General features: G+C 30.4%; 1 protein-coding gene across 1 annotated transcript; it reads right to left on the bottom strand.

Moving 5' to 3' along the window:
* Positions 1–727: 727 nt before the first annotated feature.
* On the bottom strand, positions 728–4,558 carry LOC109598205 (pro-resilin). The gene is made up of 3 exons (XM_020014053.2): positions 4,492–4,558; positions 2,203–2,490; positions 728–1,649 (listed from the first exon to the last, which is right to left on the bottom strand). The coding sequence occupies exons 1-3, from the start codon at positions 4,495–4,497 to the stop codon at positions 1,395–1,397; spliced, it is 549 nt and encodes a 182-aa protein (XP_019869612.1). The 5' UTR covers positions 4,498–4,558; the 3' UTR covers positions 728–1,394.
* Positions 4,559–20,126: the final 15,568 nt, after the last annotated feature.

Here is a 20,126-nt window from a genome sequence, read left to right as displayed (position 1 = left end):
TTCTACTTTGATAAATAGGCTGTAATTATTTTATTATTTTTTATGCAATTCAATTCAAAAGATATGCCTTTATTTTATAATTTATTATAATAGTAAATTTACTACAGTAAATCCCAGGTATACTCAATGTTGCACAAAGTGTTTTATATAACAGAATATCCATGACAACTCGATTTTTTTATACTTTTGAACTTTCTTCATCTCCAATCCAATGCATCTTCAAACATTTTAAAAATCACAGTGTTTGATATTTGTTTTTGTCAGTACTGGTAACAAGAAAGTATTAAACTTTGCTTCTCAAGAACCAAGTATTCCTAGTTAATTTGTGGTGGTAGAGACATGAAAAATAAACATATTTTGTACATCTATTTTGCTGTCCAAAGACCAAAATTTTTTTTCATACTTGATTCATAACGAGTGTTGTGGGTCGAATCATTGTCAGATAGGTATATCTGGTTAATTTGATTTCAATAATAGGTATACAGATTTTATTCAATTAAACTGAATTAGCCTGTATTTAAAAAGAGGAGATCTAATGGCATTTTTGGATTCAGTAAAAGCTTTCCTAAAATCTATTCTCTGACAACATAAAAATCTAATTTAAGGTTTTATTGCAAAACCAACTATTGAGCAAAAAGTACGATAACGGTCTAGTCTTTTACTATGATATTAAGATCCTTTGTTTAAAACATTTTCTGGTTTGATAATTGTTAATAAAAAGAAAATATATAATGCAAATTCATTTATTAAATAGTTGTATACATATATGCATTTTATAAAAAAATATCATAATACTCATATCCTATACTACTTTATATAAATATGGCAGTATTAAAGTATCCATATACAAATCAAGCTGGGATTATTAAAATGGCAAATTGGCAAATTAACAATCTTCCACTTGATTACGTATAAATCGTGATCCATATCCGTTCATCATTTTCATCATAAAACTCACAAGTTAAAATAAATATAATACAAATTGTTATTAAAGCTATTAGAAGCGCCTGAAAGGGGCGCGTTGGGAAGGTACTATACTTGGCACGATTATTGGATGAAAACTGAGACCTCTTCAACAACGGAAACAGTCCGCAAGTCCAACTCGGGGTTTTGAATATTTACATGTGAGTTGAACGTTACAGGAATTGTTAGCTTCCGTTAAGTTGAAGAACTATCCTAACAGACAGAAGAAGTAACGAAGTATGAGCTGACACAAAAATAAGGGTGTATATCACAAGAGAATAAAGTGCAAAGAGAGCCAATTATCTTAACCAAGCATGACTGAAGGGGCGGAACGAGCTAAAAACAAATTAAAATCTCCTGAACACAAATAAATAAACGATTTCTCGTTATTTCACTTAATTAATACTTTGTTTCCTATTATATCTACTGGCTTAATACTGATAACCCCCGTTGCCACTGGCTGGGTAACCACCGTTTTGGTAACCACCACCAACTTGCTCGTAGGTGATTTTTGGCTTGTACCCGTCATTGTCGGCGGTGTACTCAACAGTTTGACGTCTACCGTCGGGCAAAAGGACGTAGTATTTGCCGCGGGCTACGTCTCCTTGACGTTCTTCCTCATGTCCAAAGTCGTTACCAGATGGTGGGTCTTGAACGTCGTATTTGAATTGGTAGTTGGCTGGTTCCTGAAGCCAAACAACAATTTATCAATTATTTATCTTGGTTGTAAAATTAACAACACGGAATCAAGCTTTTATGTAATATCAAATAACAGTACATCACTCTAAATTTTGCCTCCCGCATTTGCATTATATCATACACGAGTCATATCAGTAATTAAATTATTCTAATAACAAGAATCCCGCAGAAAACATAGATGATCTATGCAAGATTTTTCCCGGGTGAAAGCTGGTTATCTAATAAACACGGCCCGACTCATTTACCTTCAACGAATTACAAGCATTACATTATTTACCTATAAATATAATACATCTAAGTTAGCCCGACAGAAGAAAACAAGTTAGTTACGACTGCCGTAATATATCTAACTGCAGGTGTGAAGGTACAAATTCTATGAAGTGTTTCAAATAAATCTTGAATCGAAGAGTAGAAAATTCCGTTTATGATGTATTATGTGAATAATTAAGCAATAAAATTTATCTATTGCTTTATGTCTTTACTTAATTTTATATGAATGAATCACTGTTACTTGTACTTCAAATATGGAAAAAGTCTTACGGATTCCTCGTCTTTGCCGCCTCCGTATCCGCCGCCTGGTGGCAAGTATTGGTTGTTGGGTGGTCCATAGATGGCTTGAGTTTGAGCTGGTGGTCCATATTGGTTGTTGGGCCTGGATGGCGGTCCGTATTGGTTGGATGGAGGTCCATATTGGTTAGATGGCGGTCCATATTGGTTAGATGGTGGTCCACTTGGTGGGCCGTATTGGTTTGATGGGATGTAAGTGTTGCTGGGTACCGGAGGTTCCGCCAGTACAACCGCCAGCGATGCCAGTACGAATACAGCGACCTAAGGAATAAAATAAATAACAAAATGTTTTGTCCGTGAGAAATCGTTTTACGCATCCGAGTTTGGGTAGGTGATTTTGTAAATTTGCATCCTACAGGTTCAGTTTACTAATTGTTACGTGATGCCTTTCATCCGCAACGCTCGTCACAGCCTTGTGAAGAAACGTTTCGAGTACTGACACTATGGTCGGACATTATTGTCAGGGAATCTTTGACGCGATGTGAATTATCGACATTAACTATTGTGTTAAGGTATAATTGCGAGAAAATGGTAATAGGAAATGTCGTTTCCGACATATTAAATTATTTTCTGGAGGTAAATTGGAATAACATTTAAAATTTACTTCAGATCTCTTATCAGTGCTGCGTGCTTAAGACCCTGGAATAAATTCTGTACACATCAGTACTAAATTATCTCCGATAAAATCTTTAAGTCAAGTACTAAACACTTTCGTATTACACGAATTAACATGCTAATAAATTCATAAGGATTAAACACCGGTAGCGGTATTTCAGGTTCTCGTTAAATTGTTTCGGGACTTTTCCCTGATCGAAATCATAACTCAATAAAAGGCGAATTATGTAAATGTTACGTAAAAGAATACCTTCCTCATTTATTGCATTTAATTAAGCGGGGTCGAGTTATTTTCACGGTAATGTACGACTTTATTTAAATTCAGATAATAATCGTTTGTCGTTATGTGATTATTATTCGATTTGCCAGTTCTATTAAGGAATTTTCAGTGAAATATGGTGATTGTGTTAATGGTTTCTGATAAGATGCAAGTACGTATAAGTTTAAACTTTCACAGTTTCTTTTAAACCTCTTTATTAAATTTAATAATAGTCAATTTTTAACAAAAACCTGAAGAAATTTATGTAAAAACTTAACTAAACCAATGTTCTTCTAATATATTATAAATTAAAATAAATTAATATTTTTTATAATTTAATTTAATAAATAATAAACACATTTGTTAATTTTAAATTTCTTAGCTTTAAAAAATATATAATATTGATATGCACAATATGTTTGAACTAAACATGAAATTGTCGAAATAAGAAAATATTTTTATATATGTTTATATTTAGATTTTTTTTAATTTTCAAGTCAAATTTATAATATAATTATTATTTAAAATTATTCATATATTTTTTAAATTCTTTTAACTGTAAATAATATATATTTTTGCTATATATACAATTATTTTAACTATGAAAATGAGAAATTTGTGGAATATTTATTAAAGATATTATTTTTTAAATTTTCAAAACAAATTTCATTATTTTATTATGTAATTGTTGTTTAAAATTATTTATATATTTTAAATTATTATTCCTGTATATCATATATATTTTTACTATATACAATTTGTTAATTTTTTATATAAATTTAAATTTAACTAAAAATACTATAATTATTTTTTTTTTTAATTTTCAAGTCAAATTTGTAATATAATTCATGTTTAAAATAATTTATTTATATTTTAGCTGTATTAATAATAATATATTTTTTTCTATATACAATTTGTGTTGATTAAGATGAAATTAAAAAATTATAAGAATTATAGGAAAATTTAAATATATTTAAATTTATTATAGTGTTAGTGTTTTTGTTTATTTTCAATAAAAAATATATAATATAATTATTATTTAAAAGTAATTATTTTTCTTTATATATTAGTTTTCTTAAGCTGAAGGACTCTGGTCCTTTAATTGTACTTTGTTAACCATAGTTAGTATTTATTATGAAAAATTATTTAAAAAAAAAATGATAAAAAATATGTATTAAAAATATTTATTTAGTGAAATATAATTTCAATTTTTATAAAAAAATATTTTGGTATAAAAATTGGATAGAATATATTAAACAAATAAATATGGGTCCTTTTGAGGTAAAAATACGTCTAATACTTACAAAAAAATTCCGAAAAATTTAATCCAAAACCGCGATACCTTTACCTCAAAACCACCCTTGAATAGAGCGAAATATGGTCCATACCTTCATTTTAGCACTAGAACCAATCACACCACTCAACCGTTACAAAATGAACTGATATACTTTTGCCTGTAGACCAAGTTGATCTATATGATTCGATGATTCGTGATGATCTGATTGTACGAATCATCCATGTTGGTATATATAGTGGAAAAACGACAAAATAGTGGGTGGAATCTCCACAAAATATTACTTTCATCCCAAAAACCTTGCCGAGAGACCATCACTCTTTGAAAATTCCACCCTACTACTTGGAGCCGTCGATCGGACCCCTCCTTTCTTTTTCGATTTTGTCAGCGACCGAGGAGCGCTGCGAAAATGTAACAATTCCACGGAGAATATAGATGGTCGGCTTTAATTAAAACCATTCGAATGTTTGCTATGATGAGTTGATGCCTGGTTGTATACAATGTGCCTTAAAACTGGCTACTAGTGTATTCAAATTTCGAGTGGTGCCACAAATTGTAGTGATGTATTTTTGCTGTGAATGTAAAACAATTATTACAACTAATTTTTATTCAGTAACAGTAACAGGTTACAGTAAAAAATGAAGTATTGTAAGTCGACAATTTTTTATGTGAAATTTAATTTAGTTTCAAACCAATTTGCACATAGGTTACATCAAATTTAGCCAATAAACACGATTAATATATAAAAAACAAATGTTAAAAATTAATTAAACTAAATAACCTTTAATTTTTACAGACATTTTATTTTATCTGGACGTTTGTATTAATATATGTACTAAATAAAAACATAAAATAAATCCAAATTTATTTTATTTTATGCGCTATTATGAAAACAATATTAATAAATGATTCTTTTATATCCATTTTAGTGGTTTTTAGATAATTGTTTCTTTAATAAAACATCGGGACAACATTACAATATTCTTTATATTCATATTTTTACTTTTGTCCCTTCAAATTTATTTTTATTGTTCAATGTTACACCAATCAACCACTTTCACTTAGTTATCTAAATACGTTCGTCCCATATTATAATTTAACTCCTTTTTGGCATCATTACGGAATTAAGGCAAAAATTGCAATAATCCGACTGTGGTCTTGAAATTGATGGCATTTTTATTCAAATCGTTATTCCATATTAAGTAAATTGGAGTAAAGTCAACATTTCTGTTCAGGACGGATCTTATCTAAATACAATAGGTCCGTTTAGCAAATGCTAAATGCAAGTGGATGAGTGTGTGTGAATCGAATTACGAAGCAGGAAGTCATTCTTCGTATGGGGAAACTATTTCATTTTATATGTCTTTTTTCTTTACTATAAATCACAAAAATGCGAGTTATTAAAAAATAAAATTATATATGTTTCTTTGTTACAAGTTTTAATTTCTGTTGCGTTATTGCCTTGAACGGTCCAAGAAACGGGAGGAAACGCAGTACATTTTCACGTAAGAAAACGATAGTTAAAAATTAAATATTGTGATAATCTTTCAAATAAAAGAATTTGCATAGAATACCATTGTGCAAGTTTGGAACCGGCAAAGTGGCGAGTTACGAGCGTCCTAAGAGGGTCAGTCCGTTGAATAATTATGCGTAAACAGTCACAGATTGCCCATCAAATATGAACGATGCCATTATATGTGTTGAACGATCAGCAAATTGCGCAGACAATCGATCCGAGCTGCTCGAAAAACTCCCGATGGCGGAGATTAGTGGACAAATTGAAATATTCATAAATCCTAATCGGTGTACAATGGAATTATTTGAACGCCTAATACGGCGAGCCATTCATCTCATAAACGAAGATTTACGATGCGTATGTTTAGCCGTTTTGATGTAACCTGAAACAGTTTGTTAGCGGGCACGAAGAATTGAATTCAGATTTTATCGTTTTTTATTGCGGCATTATGCAAAAGAAACACTTTTAATGATGATGCACGGCGAAAAATTGCACATATTCGTAAAATTGCTAGTTACATTACGTTATGGAATGTATCATTTCAACTGTAATCGCGGAATATTCGCTTTGTATGGTTTGGATGTAATTAATGCAAAAATTTGCGATTTACAAATGTCAGATGGATATTAAAATTTTCCAAATTAGTAAAATGATGATTATTTTCACCACCATATATGGATTTGTTTCAATGAATGCTAAAATTAAGATTGTTAGATTTTTAGTGTTTTATTTTTAAATATCTATTACTCTCGAATTCCGATTTATTCAAGGTCCACTTTTAATATTTGAATTTATTCCAGGTTTTTAAGACTATTAATATTTAACGATCTAATGGTATTTATACTTAATAATAAAATGTGTCATTCCAGAGAGCACATAAAATTAAATTAAAGGCAATAACTTAAACCTATCTAACAATAGCTTAAAGGTTTGTAATTGAGAACTGTTTTAGTTAAAATCTTCGATTGTTTTAGCCGTCTCAAAGTTTGCACACAGAATTTGCACAATAAAATGACAAATGGCAAAAACTCGCGTTTTCCTTTTAAATATTAAGGCTAGATAAGTGAAATATATGTGTAACAAGAATTAATTTGTACAAAAAAGGATTCAAGGACTGAAGAGTCTTATTAAATGAAATACGCAGTAAACACACCTGATACAAGTAATTAATACAAGAAAATCACAGCTAAGGCGTGTTATTTTGCAACATGTTTTAATTCTAAAATCTGAAGAAAAAAATACAATCATTGATTTAAAGTATTCATAATACTAATGCCAGTTGTAATAAAGCTATGAAATTCTTCGCTTTCTATATAAAATCTAATCGATTGTGCAACTACACACACGTAAAAAGAAATTGGTTAATTAAATCTTAAATTAATTTCAACTACACCTAGATTATAAATGCGTGCGTGGAACGTACAAAAAAATCCGCATAATGAACTATAAATTTTAAGATGTAGGCAAATGTAATTGTTAATGGTCACCTTGATGTATCAAAATTATACGTATTTAGTTTTGAATAGCACAGTAATAATTGGAAGAACCATGAAAAGATCTGATGAGATTATAATTCGGTGATGATAAAAGACCAATCAGAAATAATATTTTATTTATTGTAAGGAATTCGCTAATTACGTGGATATTATATAGTAAATTGGAGCAGAGTCAATGGAGTTGTGAAATCTCATTATTTGTTGTATTAATCAAGATTGGAGAAACATTATTATTAAAAATAAAGAGAAACTCTTCTTAAATATGCAACATGAAAAAATCTATAAGTTATAAAACTGGCCCAGCCAAGGATGAAGGTAAAAATTTAAAAAATGAGAAAACTAACATATAAATTAATTTAGAAATGTAACATTCCTGCATTGCTGATACCGTGCTGATGATCTGAAGCTATATATTAACACTTTGGTGGTATGGTGTCACAGTAACAACATCCAACTAATTATAAAGAAATGCTTTATTGTAGATAGGGGTATTTAATTTGACAACGAATTATCTTTTGTGCTACAAATAATGGAAGTTTCTACATCAGCTTCCAAGATCTTGGGATTTGTCTTACCAAACTCTCGTTGTTGTGTCTATTTACAGTTAACTCTGTTAGACATATTATTATTATTATCATTATTATTAAGTCGTGCACTCAGTTTTTAAATTTTAAACAAAATATTTAAATCAGAAATAAATGAGAATTTCATCGGTGGTTGGTAAGGTTTGAGTATGATGAACCACGTTATATATAGAACAAAAATAAAAAAAAATTCAAAACAATATTTTAGTTTTATTTACACATAATCAACAACATACAATTTGAATGATTAGTGCTTTTACCCTGTTGTACCTAGTATCTTCAACAAAAAACTGGCCAGTAAAATAATTTATTCATTACAGTACTTCCTGATAGTCATTCAAATTTATCGTACCAATAAGTAGTAAATCATCGTATGAGCAATTGTTGAAACCAAATAGAAATATTTAAGATTTACTTATGAAACGAATTCATGCTGAAATTGAATATAAAACTGTTATTGTTTGTTTAATTGCCGGTTTAACAACATATTACTCTTCTACCTTTGTTTAAATATTAAGTTATATTCTATTTTAAATAATAAAAACATAAATAATGTATTTTTTAATATTAAAGTTATGCCAATAAAATCATTTTCATAGATGAGGCGCCGCCTCATCTGAGTAATGAATTTCACGTTCAATTAGCAGAATAAAAATATTTGGTTGTACATCTATCATTCCGAGTGGCACATTTGTAACAATTTAGAACGGTCGTCCTCGCTTCGTCCATCAAAATGACGACGATACTCCTGACAAGGAATTGTCCTTGTCATCAAATAACACATTATTGGGGTGCTGCTGTCTGCCATCCATAATCTTGCGAAATTTCACATGAAACGTACGTGATCCGGCCAAATAATATAAAAAATAATCCAGTTAGATTGTATCTGAACCAGATCATCTTAATCACATGACATTTATATCAGATGATACACCTTTGTATTGCAAATTCTTTAAATATGTTCTTGGTATTTTAATTGGGTTATTTATCCATTACGCCGTACTTGAACACTCAATGAGAAAAAAATATAGTGTGTCCAGAGGAACCTAAATTGTGATCGTCACTTTTAATGGCGTTGAGGCTTAAATACAAATCGATTGTTTAATGGTGTAATGACCCATATAACATTTAAGTAACGAAGCAAATTGAGTCCTACAAATTGTATTAATTTGGATAAAACACCCGTGGAATCAGTATTGAAACATTAATTAACCAAAACACTTTCACACTGCGGAGATATGCAAATACCCCGTAACTTTATGTAATGCTTATACGCACTACACAAATTTGTTAGAATTTTTTCTATTCACGCCTACCGGAAAACAATTTTATCAACGGCATGTCGTGAGTTGGTGGACTTTCGCCCAATTTATCACTCGGGATTAAAGATTCTAATGATTACCGCTAATTAGGCTGGAATGATCGATAGTAATTAAATGTAATGGTGCACATTTTCAACTTTTTATGCTATTAGGAAACCCAAACCGGAGTTAAAAGATGAAATATGCTTTTGTTTATACCCAAAATAACAAATCGATTAACTAAGTGTAAGAGTCTCATCAATTCTTAATGAAATTAGATTACAATTACACGCGTACCAAATCAGGCTGGCCGTGAATGCGTGACCAGATAACGAGAAAAACACGTAATAAATACTGTTGTCAATCACAAAAGGAAATGAGATATTTGTTATATTTACCGAGTTGCCAATGAGAATTAAAATGGCATTCGTACAATTAAGGTTTAGTGTGTCAAGATGTTGGCAGATTGCGGCATTTCTCTATTCCACGCTGGATTATTGGTCTGCTATCGCCACCGTTTTCACGATGATATATACCTATGAAAGGAATGAGCAAACAAAATTTCAATGGGTTGGTGGGTGTAGACTCTTGAGGGCTCCACTGCAAGATGTGATTTAGATTGCTAATATTACATTACTTTTTTAAGGATGTGAATATGAGTTGCACAGAACAAAATATGTCGAAAATTGTTTTCTTAATTTAACATATGTTGATGGTAATGTTGTATTTTCCTTACAATCACTCAGTTGTATATTAATTCGTATATTAACTTCCAGGCAGTTTGTGCAACACGTCTTTAAAATTAATAGTTTTTTAATTGAAGCCCCCGGATAGTACTGGTGCAAAACCCAAAGACAGTCATTAGAGGAGCATTACATATAATTGTGCAAAACTGAAGTACCAATAATGATATCTAATTACGACTAAATCAAACCATATTGGCGGCAGACATAATAGAGAATGAATGCGTGGATCATATATTTTTCCGACGGAATCGTTGTTACATCATTAAGACGTGCACACCGTTACAAATTGTATCGCACTCATTTTAATCTTACGTTTCAAGATATACTAACCTATATTCTGTTATTACATTATTTACACGATAGTCGTATAAAAAATCTAACAATGTTTATTGTTTATGGGCCCCTTTTGTCTAAAACTTGGCATTATATTTAAATTATTATATAATAAAAATAATATATTGAATTTAATTCGACAATATTATGCCATTAAAAATTTGCAATTACAATTCTATTTGTAGTAAATCATAGTTTCACAAGATTATATTGTTTATTGTATAAAATAATTGGCAGCAACAAAAAAATTCCATAAACTGCATAGAAGAAATTCCAATTATTCAAAACTTAAATAATCTTAGTTTTAAACCTTGCACCACCCTGTAAGTGGTGAATTTGGTTGACTAATTTTAATGTAATCGGTATAGAGTGGTGGAAAAAATATGGAATACTATTAAAAATTTGATTTTTATCCCCTGACGAATGACGGAGGAAATTTCAACATAATTTAATCCACATGATAGAATCAGAACAGTAAGGAATCGCTTTATTGAGGCGGGACTACATGGTCGAGTTGTAGTTAAAAAACACTGCAGTTAAAGTAAAACAGAGCATTCTGTGTGTCATTTGCTAAATCCAACATGTCATGGACTCAGGAAAAACGAAACGGAGTGCGAAAGTAATTTTTATTTGTTTGGATGTTTCGGCAGAACATTTGTGAGACGGCGAATGTGACAACGATACCATTTTAAATACCAAATTCCTACAGTTAAACATGGTGGCTGAAGCGTTATGGTTTGGGGGTGCTTTTCTCGATCCAAAGTTGGACCTTTAATTCAAGTGGGGGGTAAAATGGATCGTTTTTAATACAGGACATATTGAATTGCGTTGGATATATCAACAAGAGAACAATTCCAAACACTGTGATTGAATGTCTGTGATAAATGCTTAATAAGATCTATATCTTATTTAGCACCTTTGGAAAGTATTAGGCCGTCACAACATCAAAAGCTAACAAGAACTTCTCCAAATCATACAGGAGCTGGGCAACAAATTAAATAAATTTTATGCTTGAAAATGTCAATCAGTGATAGATATCAAAAGTTACGCCTCAAAATATTAAAATATTTGAGTTATTGCAAATATTTTGTGAATGTTAATAAAATATTCTATATTTTTTCCAGACTAAATTGATTTTTATTTTTAAAAAAATTAAAAACCTGTGAATATAATGATCATTGTAATTACTGGATCGATCCTGCAGTAAATTAGGTTTGTTTAGATTTGCAACAGATTAGGGAAAACATTAAGTAACATATATATCAAGTAAATAAATATTCTATAATTTATTCAACCACTGTATATGTTATATGTACCTTAAACTGTTAACTGTTTTTGTGTCATAATATCCATTAACTAATTAAATTCCTTTACAAATAATCTTTCTTCACAAAGAAGGTTTGTCACTTATGCAAATTGATCAAGACATTCAGTGGTGACAACTTTAAGGCAGGTTCATAGTCTTTATGGTTATGAGAAATAAGTGGATAACTGTTAGCTCCCATCATAGTCATTATTAAGCTACACTCCACCACTGCATTTCGAATACAATCATCAGAAGATGGATTGTTTTTAGTATTCAGAAGACCATTAAGAGTGTCTAGGCTATTACTTAGTCTCAGAACACAGAGTAATTTGAGGAATGTAATTAATATTCTCCAGGAATTTATTGATAATCTAATAAAAGACATTCACAGGCGACTAAATGTTTTATTACAAAGCAGGGATGGTAATACGAGGTACTAAATTGTTAACTTATATTGTTATTGTTTTTGATAATAAAGTTCCTTTATGGTGAAGATATTTTACTACTTTTAACTAACTTAATTATTCTCTACTTGGTAAATGTTAAAACATTTTAGAGCTACTTTAGAGATGTGAACACAGTATGTATAATAATATGTAAAATATAGTATACTGCATACAAAAAAGATGTAATTGATTTATTCCAATTTTTTATTACAAAATAATTCTTTCCTCTGTAGACATGGAAATAAGGCTCCCAAACGTAATCCACATATCGCTGGGGTGTCATATTGCCACTAACGAAAACTGAAGGTGTCTTCTACCATAAGCAATAGCACCCCATCCCATTAAAGCCATAGTGTTATGAATTTGACTCTCAACACAAAGCGAGGATCACCTCTTTCGGCGAGAAATCCGTAGACCAAAAGACCTTATACAGAGGTAAACAGATCGAATATCAATTGGCCTACCTTCATTGGTAGAAACTTCATCAACAATCATCTGTGTTGAATTCATCTTGTCCCTTAGGACCAATAATCTAAGAGGACGGTCTTGTGGCTCTGTGGTAGCTTTGGGTCTTCACTTTTGCTCTACCTATGCTATTTCATTAAACAAAATTTCTGCTTCATCCAATACCACTCTCTATCTCTATCAAACTTCCTTAATTGGCTAAAATTATTTCTTCTTCGTACTCTAAGCATGTACATTTAGTATAAATTACTAAGTAATACAAATTATGACCAAAACTAAGTACACGCTTGTCTGAAATACTTTAAATATATGAAGAAAAAAGAACAAAAAGCCGACAATATGTTTTCCGATTGAATTTTAATAATTTCTTATTTCAATAGGTACCTAACCATAACCAAAATTTATGAAAATATCTTAATGCGTTCTGAGTAGTACGTTTTTCTACAGTTAGTATCTATAAACAACAATTTTTGTTAATTTTAAATGAAACTATAGAATGGACTTTGTGCAACTGAGTATGTTTCTAAGATTCACTCAGGATTTTACACAATCCTTGCAAACGAAAACTACTGAAAATCCTGTTTATTTATTTACAGTTGTGAAACAAGAAACATATCTGGTTTATCTCCGTCTTCTTGTTGATGTCTTCATTTCCCAAGTTAAGAAATAGTGATGAATAGTAATGGTATTTGTCATAATGCACTTTATTAAAAATACTTTAAACACTTGTGGACATGTGAACTGCTCCCTAACCTTCCATGTCTCGACATAAAAGTCATCAAGATAAATCATGTCTAATAAAACATTGCAATCTTCATTGCCCTTTTGTGTATACTTATATCGATATCATGTTGCTCCGTATGTGGTACAAATGATGTAAAAGTATGGGTTGGTATTATTAAAATCATTAGGCAAATAACCCAATTCGAGATTACTTTTTAGACAGTTGCTCGTAAATTACGCGAAAAATTTTGGCCTAAACGTTATGCTTTCTCGGTACTTTCTATAATTTTGTTCAGATATAATTAATCAAGACGTAACTATTACGGTCTCATTGATGTAGTAACATGACGGTTTTATTAGTAATTAAATCGTCTGACTGGCACAAGTAGAAAATTTAATAAACTGAATAGGTTAAAAGATAATTTAGATTATACTTAAATTAATTAATTTTAGACTTGAACTTTGCGTACACAAGACATACAACAATCACAAAATAATTGCGAGCAACATTGTGATCCATTTCCAACTCCGGATCTAAGCTATTCGCTACAATTCCAGCCAGGGACGTTGGACAATAAAGGCGTTCAAACCATCGTGAGTTCTTCTTCATTGTAAATATGCCCTTGTTTATGTTCGATCCTCCATTTAATTTGTTCGAAGCGTTCCGCCTTGACCTTTCCCTAAGTGCTCCGGATTATCTACGAACAATACATACTAATACGATTTAGATTAACGGAATAATGAAATATCATTACGTCGGCTAAGGGTAACGGATTTAATTGCACCGAACGAAGATCCGACCTTCGGACAACGAAACTCATGATTAATTAGTTTCTTCTGGTGTAATTAAAGGTTTCGCAATGCGAATTGCGCGAATTATTAATGTACAAATTAAGCGTGAAATCATCCTTAACTTTGTTTTGAAATGATATTTTAGTCGGTAGTCTGAGGCATGAAAGTGGTTCGATAAATTCACTCATTAGATAATGACATTTGGGTTAATAGAGTTTCTGCCATTAATTTGAAATTTATGTGGATGAAGTAGTTTTAATCTAATATGAACTACTGTATTTATTATTTATAAATTATTAAATCATAAGCTTTTTAATGTATCTCGCCATAAAACCGTAATTAAAGTCAGAACATGTGAAAATTGATGCCAATATAAGCACAAATTGATTTTAAATCTTTTTTATTTTAATCTAATAGATAACTCGACATGTTTTTATTACACCTTGATCTGCCTGTAATCATGATGAAATATTTCCACGTTTTTTAATAACACTGAATTAATTGCGACGAGTGAATCTCCTATAATTTAACAAGTAAATTTTTTTCGGCGTTGTAATTATCGATAATTACATGTGTGAATTGATTAAAACCTGGCAAAGTTGCACCAATAAATTTTTATTATATCAGAGTTTTTTGATTTTTCAATGTTTGCTGTAATTAATGGTATGATTGCACGAATAAATCAAGACGAACAGGCAATTACTTTCAGTGTTAATGAGTGGCCATTTGATTTTATTGGTCTCCTAACTTTATAGGCTTACTAACAGCAAGTGCGGTGGATGATCTTAATAAATCTGTGAAGTAAACAAAAAAATATTTTATATTATGTTTATAATTAATAGATGCTTCCTTTGATAAGTTTCAAGAGGCCTTCAAATTGGGTCGTTAAAAAACATTATAACACAATATTTAAAATGCGAACAATATTTTCCTAAATAATTTCCATATTTGTAATGCCATTGTGAACCTAACATTGAAAGGTGCCAAACGTCTAATTACAGATGTTATCGTCTGTGAAGAACCACTGTACTGAAAACCCAAAATTACACAAAACGAAACTGACATTGCGTCATGTCCATAAACAGATCAAGGCGCATCAAAGAAAACGTAAACGTAGAAAAATGAAGACAAGTAGGTCAATAAGCAGATACGCCTTGTGATGTGTCTCTGTATAAAGATGATTTATCCTGCACTCGTATATGGAGCATCATTATTACGTTCATTCGAAAACGAACGCCTACACACTAAGATCACGCAGTGTTTCATTTTCATTTAACATGCAGTTATGCATGAAAACTTATCGTTTCAAGTGTTGCATCTCACAATCGGAGAGATTTTAATTAAGCGCATTATGCGGTTTGTTTGGCAACTTCGTGGTTGGAATACAAACAAGTACTGTAAATTGTAACTGTGCAATTTTCATTTCAACAATAGGAAACTAATTGTTTTTAGAAGTTTATTGTGTGGTGCACAAAAATTAATTTGCTGAAATTGCAATTGGCCAAAACATTCCAACTGCATTTGCCTAATTGGTGAATTATAAAACATTTTAGAAACCTGCCATAGATTAACTAACGTGGAATTAATTAAATTTAAATAGGAATGCACACACTCATTAACATGTACACAATGTGGATTATTAAAAATAGTCATAAAAGTATTTTAAATCGAATAATGTGATTATATGTAATAATAAATTATTGGAAGAACTGCGAAACAAATAAATGTATGTGATTAAAAAATGTAATAAAAGAAAACAACATTAAGTATATTCATTTATAATCTACTTAATTTTGCAACATATATATTATATTTCCACAGTAAATTATAAAATATTTCAAACAAAAATTAATATTTTTTAATACTTTTTATAATAATGAACATTTATTATGCAATTTTGCTGACCGCAACATTGATAATTTTTGAAAATATAACTGAAAGTCACAATGGCTATTGTCTACCTCTCTAAAGATTAAGACAAATGTGCTTTCGTTAACAAATAATAGTTTCACCACTAAACGTGTATTCAATACAGAAAAGATTCCTCAAATTCTTTTTAGTCATTTTAATTAATCTTGATTGTTTTTTGTATCGCAGTGTGTGAAATTGTTACATTAAATAATTAGGAGTTAACATGTGTAGTTATATCAGATTTTGTAGTCACGATTCTCAGAATTGTGTAGAAGGTGCTGAAGATTCTTATCTGTTCCTAATTTGTTTAACCATTCCGTTAAATTACCATGTTTGTAGTACTGTATTAAAATTAATTAAAGCATTTGACGTCAATTATTTAGTAAAGGTACCAAAATTGAAACAAGTAAAAGTTTGTTCAATTTTTATAATAATATGTAAGTCACACAATGATGTGAATATTTTTGGTTTTGCTCAAATTTATTAATGTTTATTTTATGTAAATTTATATGAATTTAGAAATCCACCTAATTTGAGATACAATGGTTTTACACAATATTCCATTTTGCACAGGTTATCTCCATCTTGATGAAAACAATCCCTTTCGATGTGTTAAGCAAGAAAATAATTAATATTAGAGTAATAAAAATTACAGATTAATGTAGAAATTCGTTCCTCCAATTCGTAATTAAAATTAATTACTAATATTTGAATATCGTTTGTTTAATAAAACTTTCATAAAAATGCTCTCAGAATGATTATAATTAATAAATAAATTAAAATTATTCAGTAGGCACATTAAGAAATATTTATTGAATTAAATATTGTTATAATAAATATTATTAGCTTAAATGTCACGATAAATTGTGTAATAAATTTGTTAATTACTTTTTATATATTAAAATAAAATGTTTCTTTGGACACGACATAAAATTATGAAATTCCGATCACGATTATACTTAGCTACTTGATAAGCACGCTTGAGAAAATCGATTGGGAAAAATGGTCTCCGTTAATTCCATTAGATCCATTACAAACGATGCATCATGTCTGGTCATGTGAATCAAATGATTCTCGCCGCCAAATATGTGCTATCAATAAATTTTAATAGTTAATTTTCCAACACTCCTCAACGTAGTTGTGATAGTAACTTTAAAAACTGGCTATGCCATAAAATAATAAATTATCCGTTTAATCAAAACACAACACGGATGATTTATACGCTTATATTATAGTTCTGCAACATAAACCCACGTCCAGTTCATCATCACCAATTCTGCTACTATTCCTGACCGATTTACATAATTCGCTGCAGTTCCATTAATAACAATAACGTGTTAATTCAGTACATGCCAGCATGGAATTCCATCTTTAGCAATGTTTATCTTCCTTGAATGCTCAGAATTAATCACATGTTGCACAGACCCAACAACTGTCGTTATTATCTTATATGACTTGCAGGTAATATTGTACCAATACATACTTTTTTATATCTAGGAAACTATATTTTCGTATGAGAAATTAAAGCAACCATAAAAATTATGCAGGTAATATAATTGTCACTCCCAATAATCTTGTTATGTAACATTCGCGAATACGATATTTTTAAAGGTATTAAATTTCACATGAAATTATTTCTGGATTCTTATCTGCAAAATTATGCCACAAACAGGTCGATTTAAACACTTTGGAAATGCAATAAACTAAATAAAATTAAACATCGATAATGTGCAATAAGGAACTACAATGGACACGGCCACTTTCTTTAAAAGTTTTACGGTTATTGCAAAATTAAAATTGTGTTTTTGGTGTTAATTACTTTATCCTTACATGTGAATGCATATGCAGAATTTGTGAAAAACATGTATTATATATTTTGGGAACCCGAATGGTTTTAGGTATAAGCCAAAATATAATTACTACTTGTCATAATTAATAAGTACTTTTCAAATTTATTAATTATGTCTCCTTTAAAGGGGACACGACCTCTATTGTGAGTATTGTTTTATACATAAATATTACATAATAAAGATAACCCAATCGTAGTCACGAAAGACATTCCTAAAATCGCATTAAATTCATGTCATGCTTTATACATTTTATATAAAAAAATGAAGTTACTAGAGATAAAACGTCGAAACGGTTTAGGATTCACTACTTGCGAAACTAGAAGATATCGATCAGATCCGTGTGAACGAGCTACTCAGAAATGAGTATCCAAAATAAACTCACGTTCAAAAGTTCTCGTCAATGACTTATTGTTAAATTATCTTAATTTTTAAAGCATGATCTCGATATTGTATTTTTGATCAAATTTACAAACATATCATTATCAACAACTTTTGTCATCTAGTGTGGAATGTTTCAATCCCGGACTGATAAAGATCAATTAGTTGTTGAGTAAAATATCTCCAGAGGGCATTTTGAACATCATTCAAATTTTTTGCCACTAAGAAAATGTTATAGGGATAGAATAAATGGAAATCCAAGAGTGTAATATCGGGTGAGTATGGTAGGTGAGGCAGTACATCCCACTCCAAATCAAATCAATTTCAGTTTTTGTTTTGTACAGTGTGGTCTGCCATTTTGGTGTTGCAGAATGACATCTTTTCTGTTGACAATCCGTATACTTTCCGATTCGTTCCAATTATTCACAATAAAGGTCTGCATTAACAGTTTGTCCAGGTTTCAGTACTTCAAAGTGAACAAACAATTCCTCGAATCCTTCACCCAACAAATATAAAAACCTTTTTAGGATAAAAACCAGGTTTCAGAGTATTTTGTTTGTGTTGAGTAATTTTAAAAGAGCCACTTTTACGTTTTGGGTTATCATTTAGGGTCCAATTTCCGTCTCCAGTGATCAAACGATCAAAAAAAAAATCGGTTCTGTATGGTGATGGTGAAGCAATATTACGTTGCATATGATGAATCTGTTGGCTTTGTTATTTTCTTTTTGCTGTAAATGTTCGTAGATGGTCGACCAAGGATGGTTCAGTGTGTTCGACAGTTCTTTGATTATGTGACATGGAATTGCTTCCACTTCTACCAATAGCATGTTGTTGTCTAATGTTGTTGGTCTTCTCGATTGATAAGAGTTATATTACCGGATTACCGAAAAAGTGAACAAGGCACAATAATCTTAAAATGACGTTTGGCACGTCTTCAAGATATACAATGAGGTTAGAATTGACAATCATACAATATTGGTAGAAAGTAGTTTAAAATTCAAATAATTTTTGTCCTGGTTATTATATTAAAAAAAATGTATATTAAAAATTAACTTCCTATTATAAATTTAACAATTACATAACTAAACAATAAATAAAGAATTTAATTTTACTGATAACTTCTTGTTTTGGGCTGGCAATAAGTAGAATAATTTATGCCATTTAAAGTTTTATTACTTCAAATAATTTGTAATAAGTATTTTATTTAATTCTGCACTACTATATTGTAAATTCTTCTTTGCTTCGGGTCATTACCTTGTTGAAAATAATATTTCAGTGGCATATTTTTGTCTGTCTGTCATACCATTAACAGTGAGTAATCTTTGGGTTATACCTTTCATGCATGGGTCGATTATTAATTAAACTTGATTTCATCACTCCAAATCGATCGTTTCTAATTATTTAAAGTCTAATATAAAAGGGACCTGGTAAAGTTAACTCTGGCTCGCCTGTTCTTATCTGATGGTAGTGTTTTTTTGGCTGGTATCTTAGCATGAAGATCCCCTTGTTTATCTCTTACTGTTCTTGGAGAACATTAATTCCAAGTTGTGTCTCAAGTAGACCTTTCATTTTGCTGGAACTCAGAAAAGGATCTTTTTTGGAGTAGGATACAATTTGTTGGTTGTTCTTGGTCTTCCTGATTTATTTTTTCCTTCCACGTGAAGTCTTCCACGATTTCCTGCGTCACCTCGTCTGAACCAGACACCAAATCATTATACAGCTCAATTCTCCTTTCTTCTGTGAAAATTACAGATATCCATTCTTCTGTCCACTGAACATGAGAACGAATCACAAAAGAATCACACCAATTTTAATTCTTAAAAGTTTAATATCAGTGACTTTTGAACATGACTTTAATTTGATTCAATCAACTAGCTCTTAG

This window comes from Aethina tumida, chromosome 2 (genome assembly GCF_024364675.1).
Source record: "Aethina tumida isolate Nest 87 chromosome 2, icAetTumi1.1, whole genome shotgun sequence".
In the NCBI taxonomy this organism is placed as follows: Eukaryota; Metazoa; Arthropoda; class Insecta; order Coleoptera; family Nitidulidae; genus Aethina; species Aethina tumida.
This window is presented reverse-complemented; position numbering and strand designations above follow the sequence as displayed.

Bases quoted from the DNA above. Each gene is read 5' to 3' on its own strand.
- LOC109598205 (XM_020014053.2), bottom strand. The intron at 1,650-2,202 runs GTAAGACTTTTT...GTTTGGCTTCAG, and splicing joins GCGGCAAAGACGAGGAATCC to GAACCAGCCAACTACCAATT.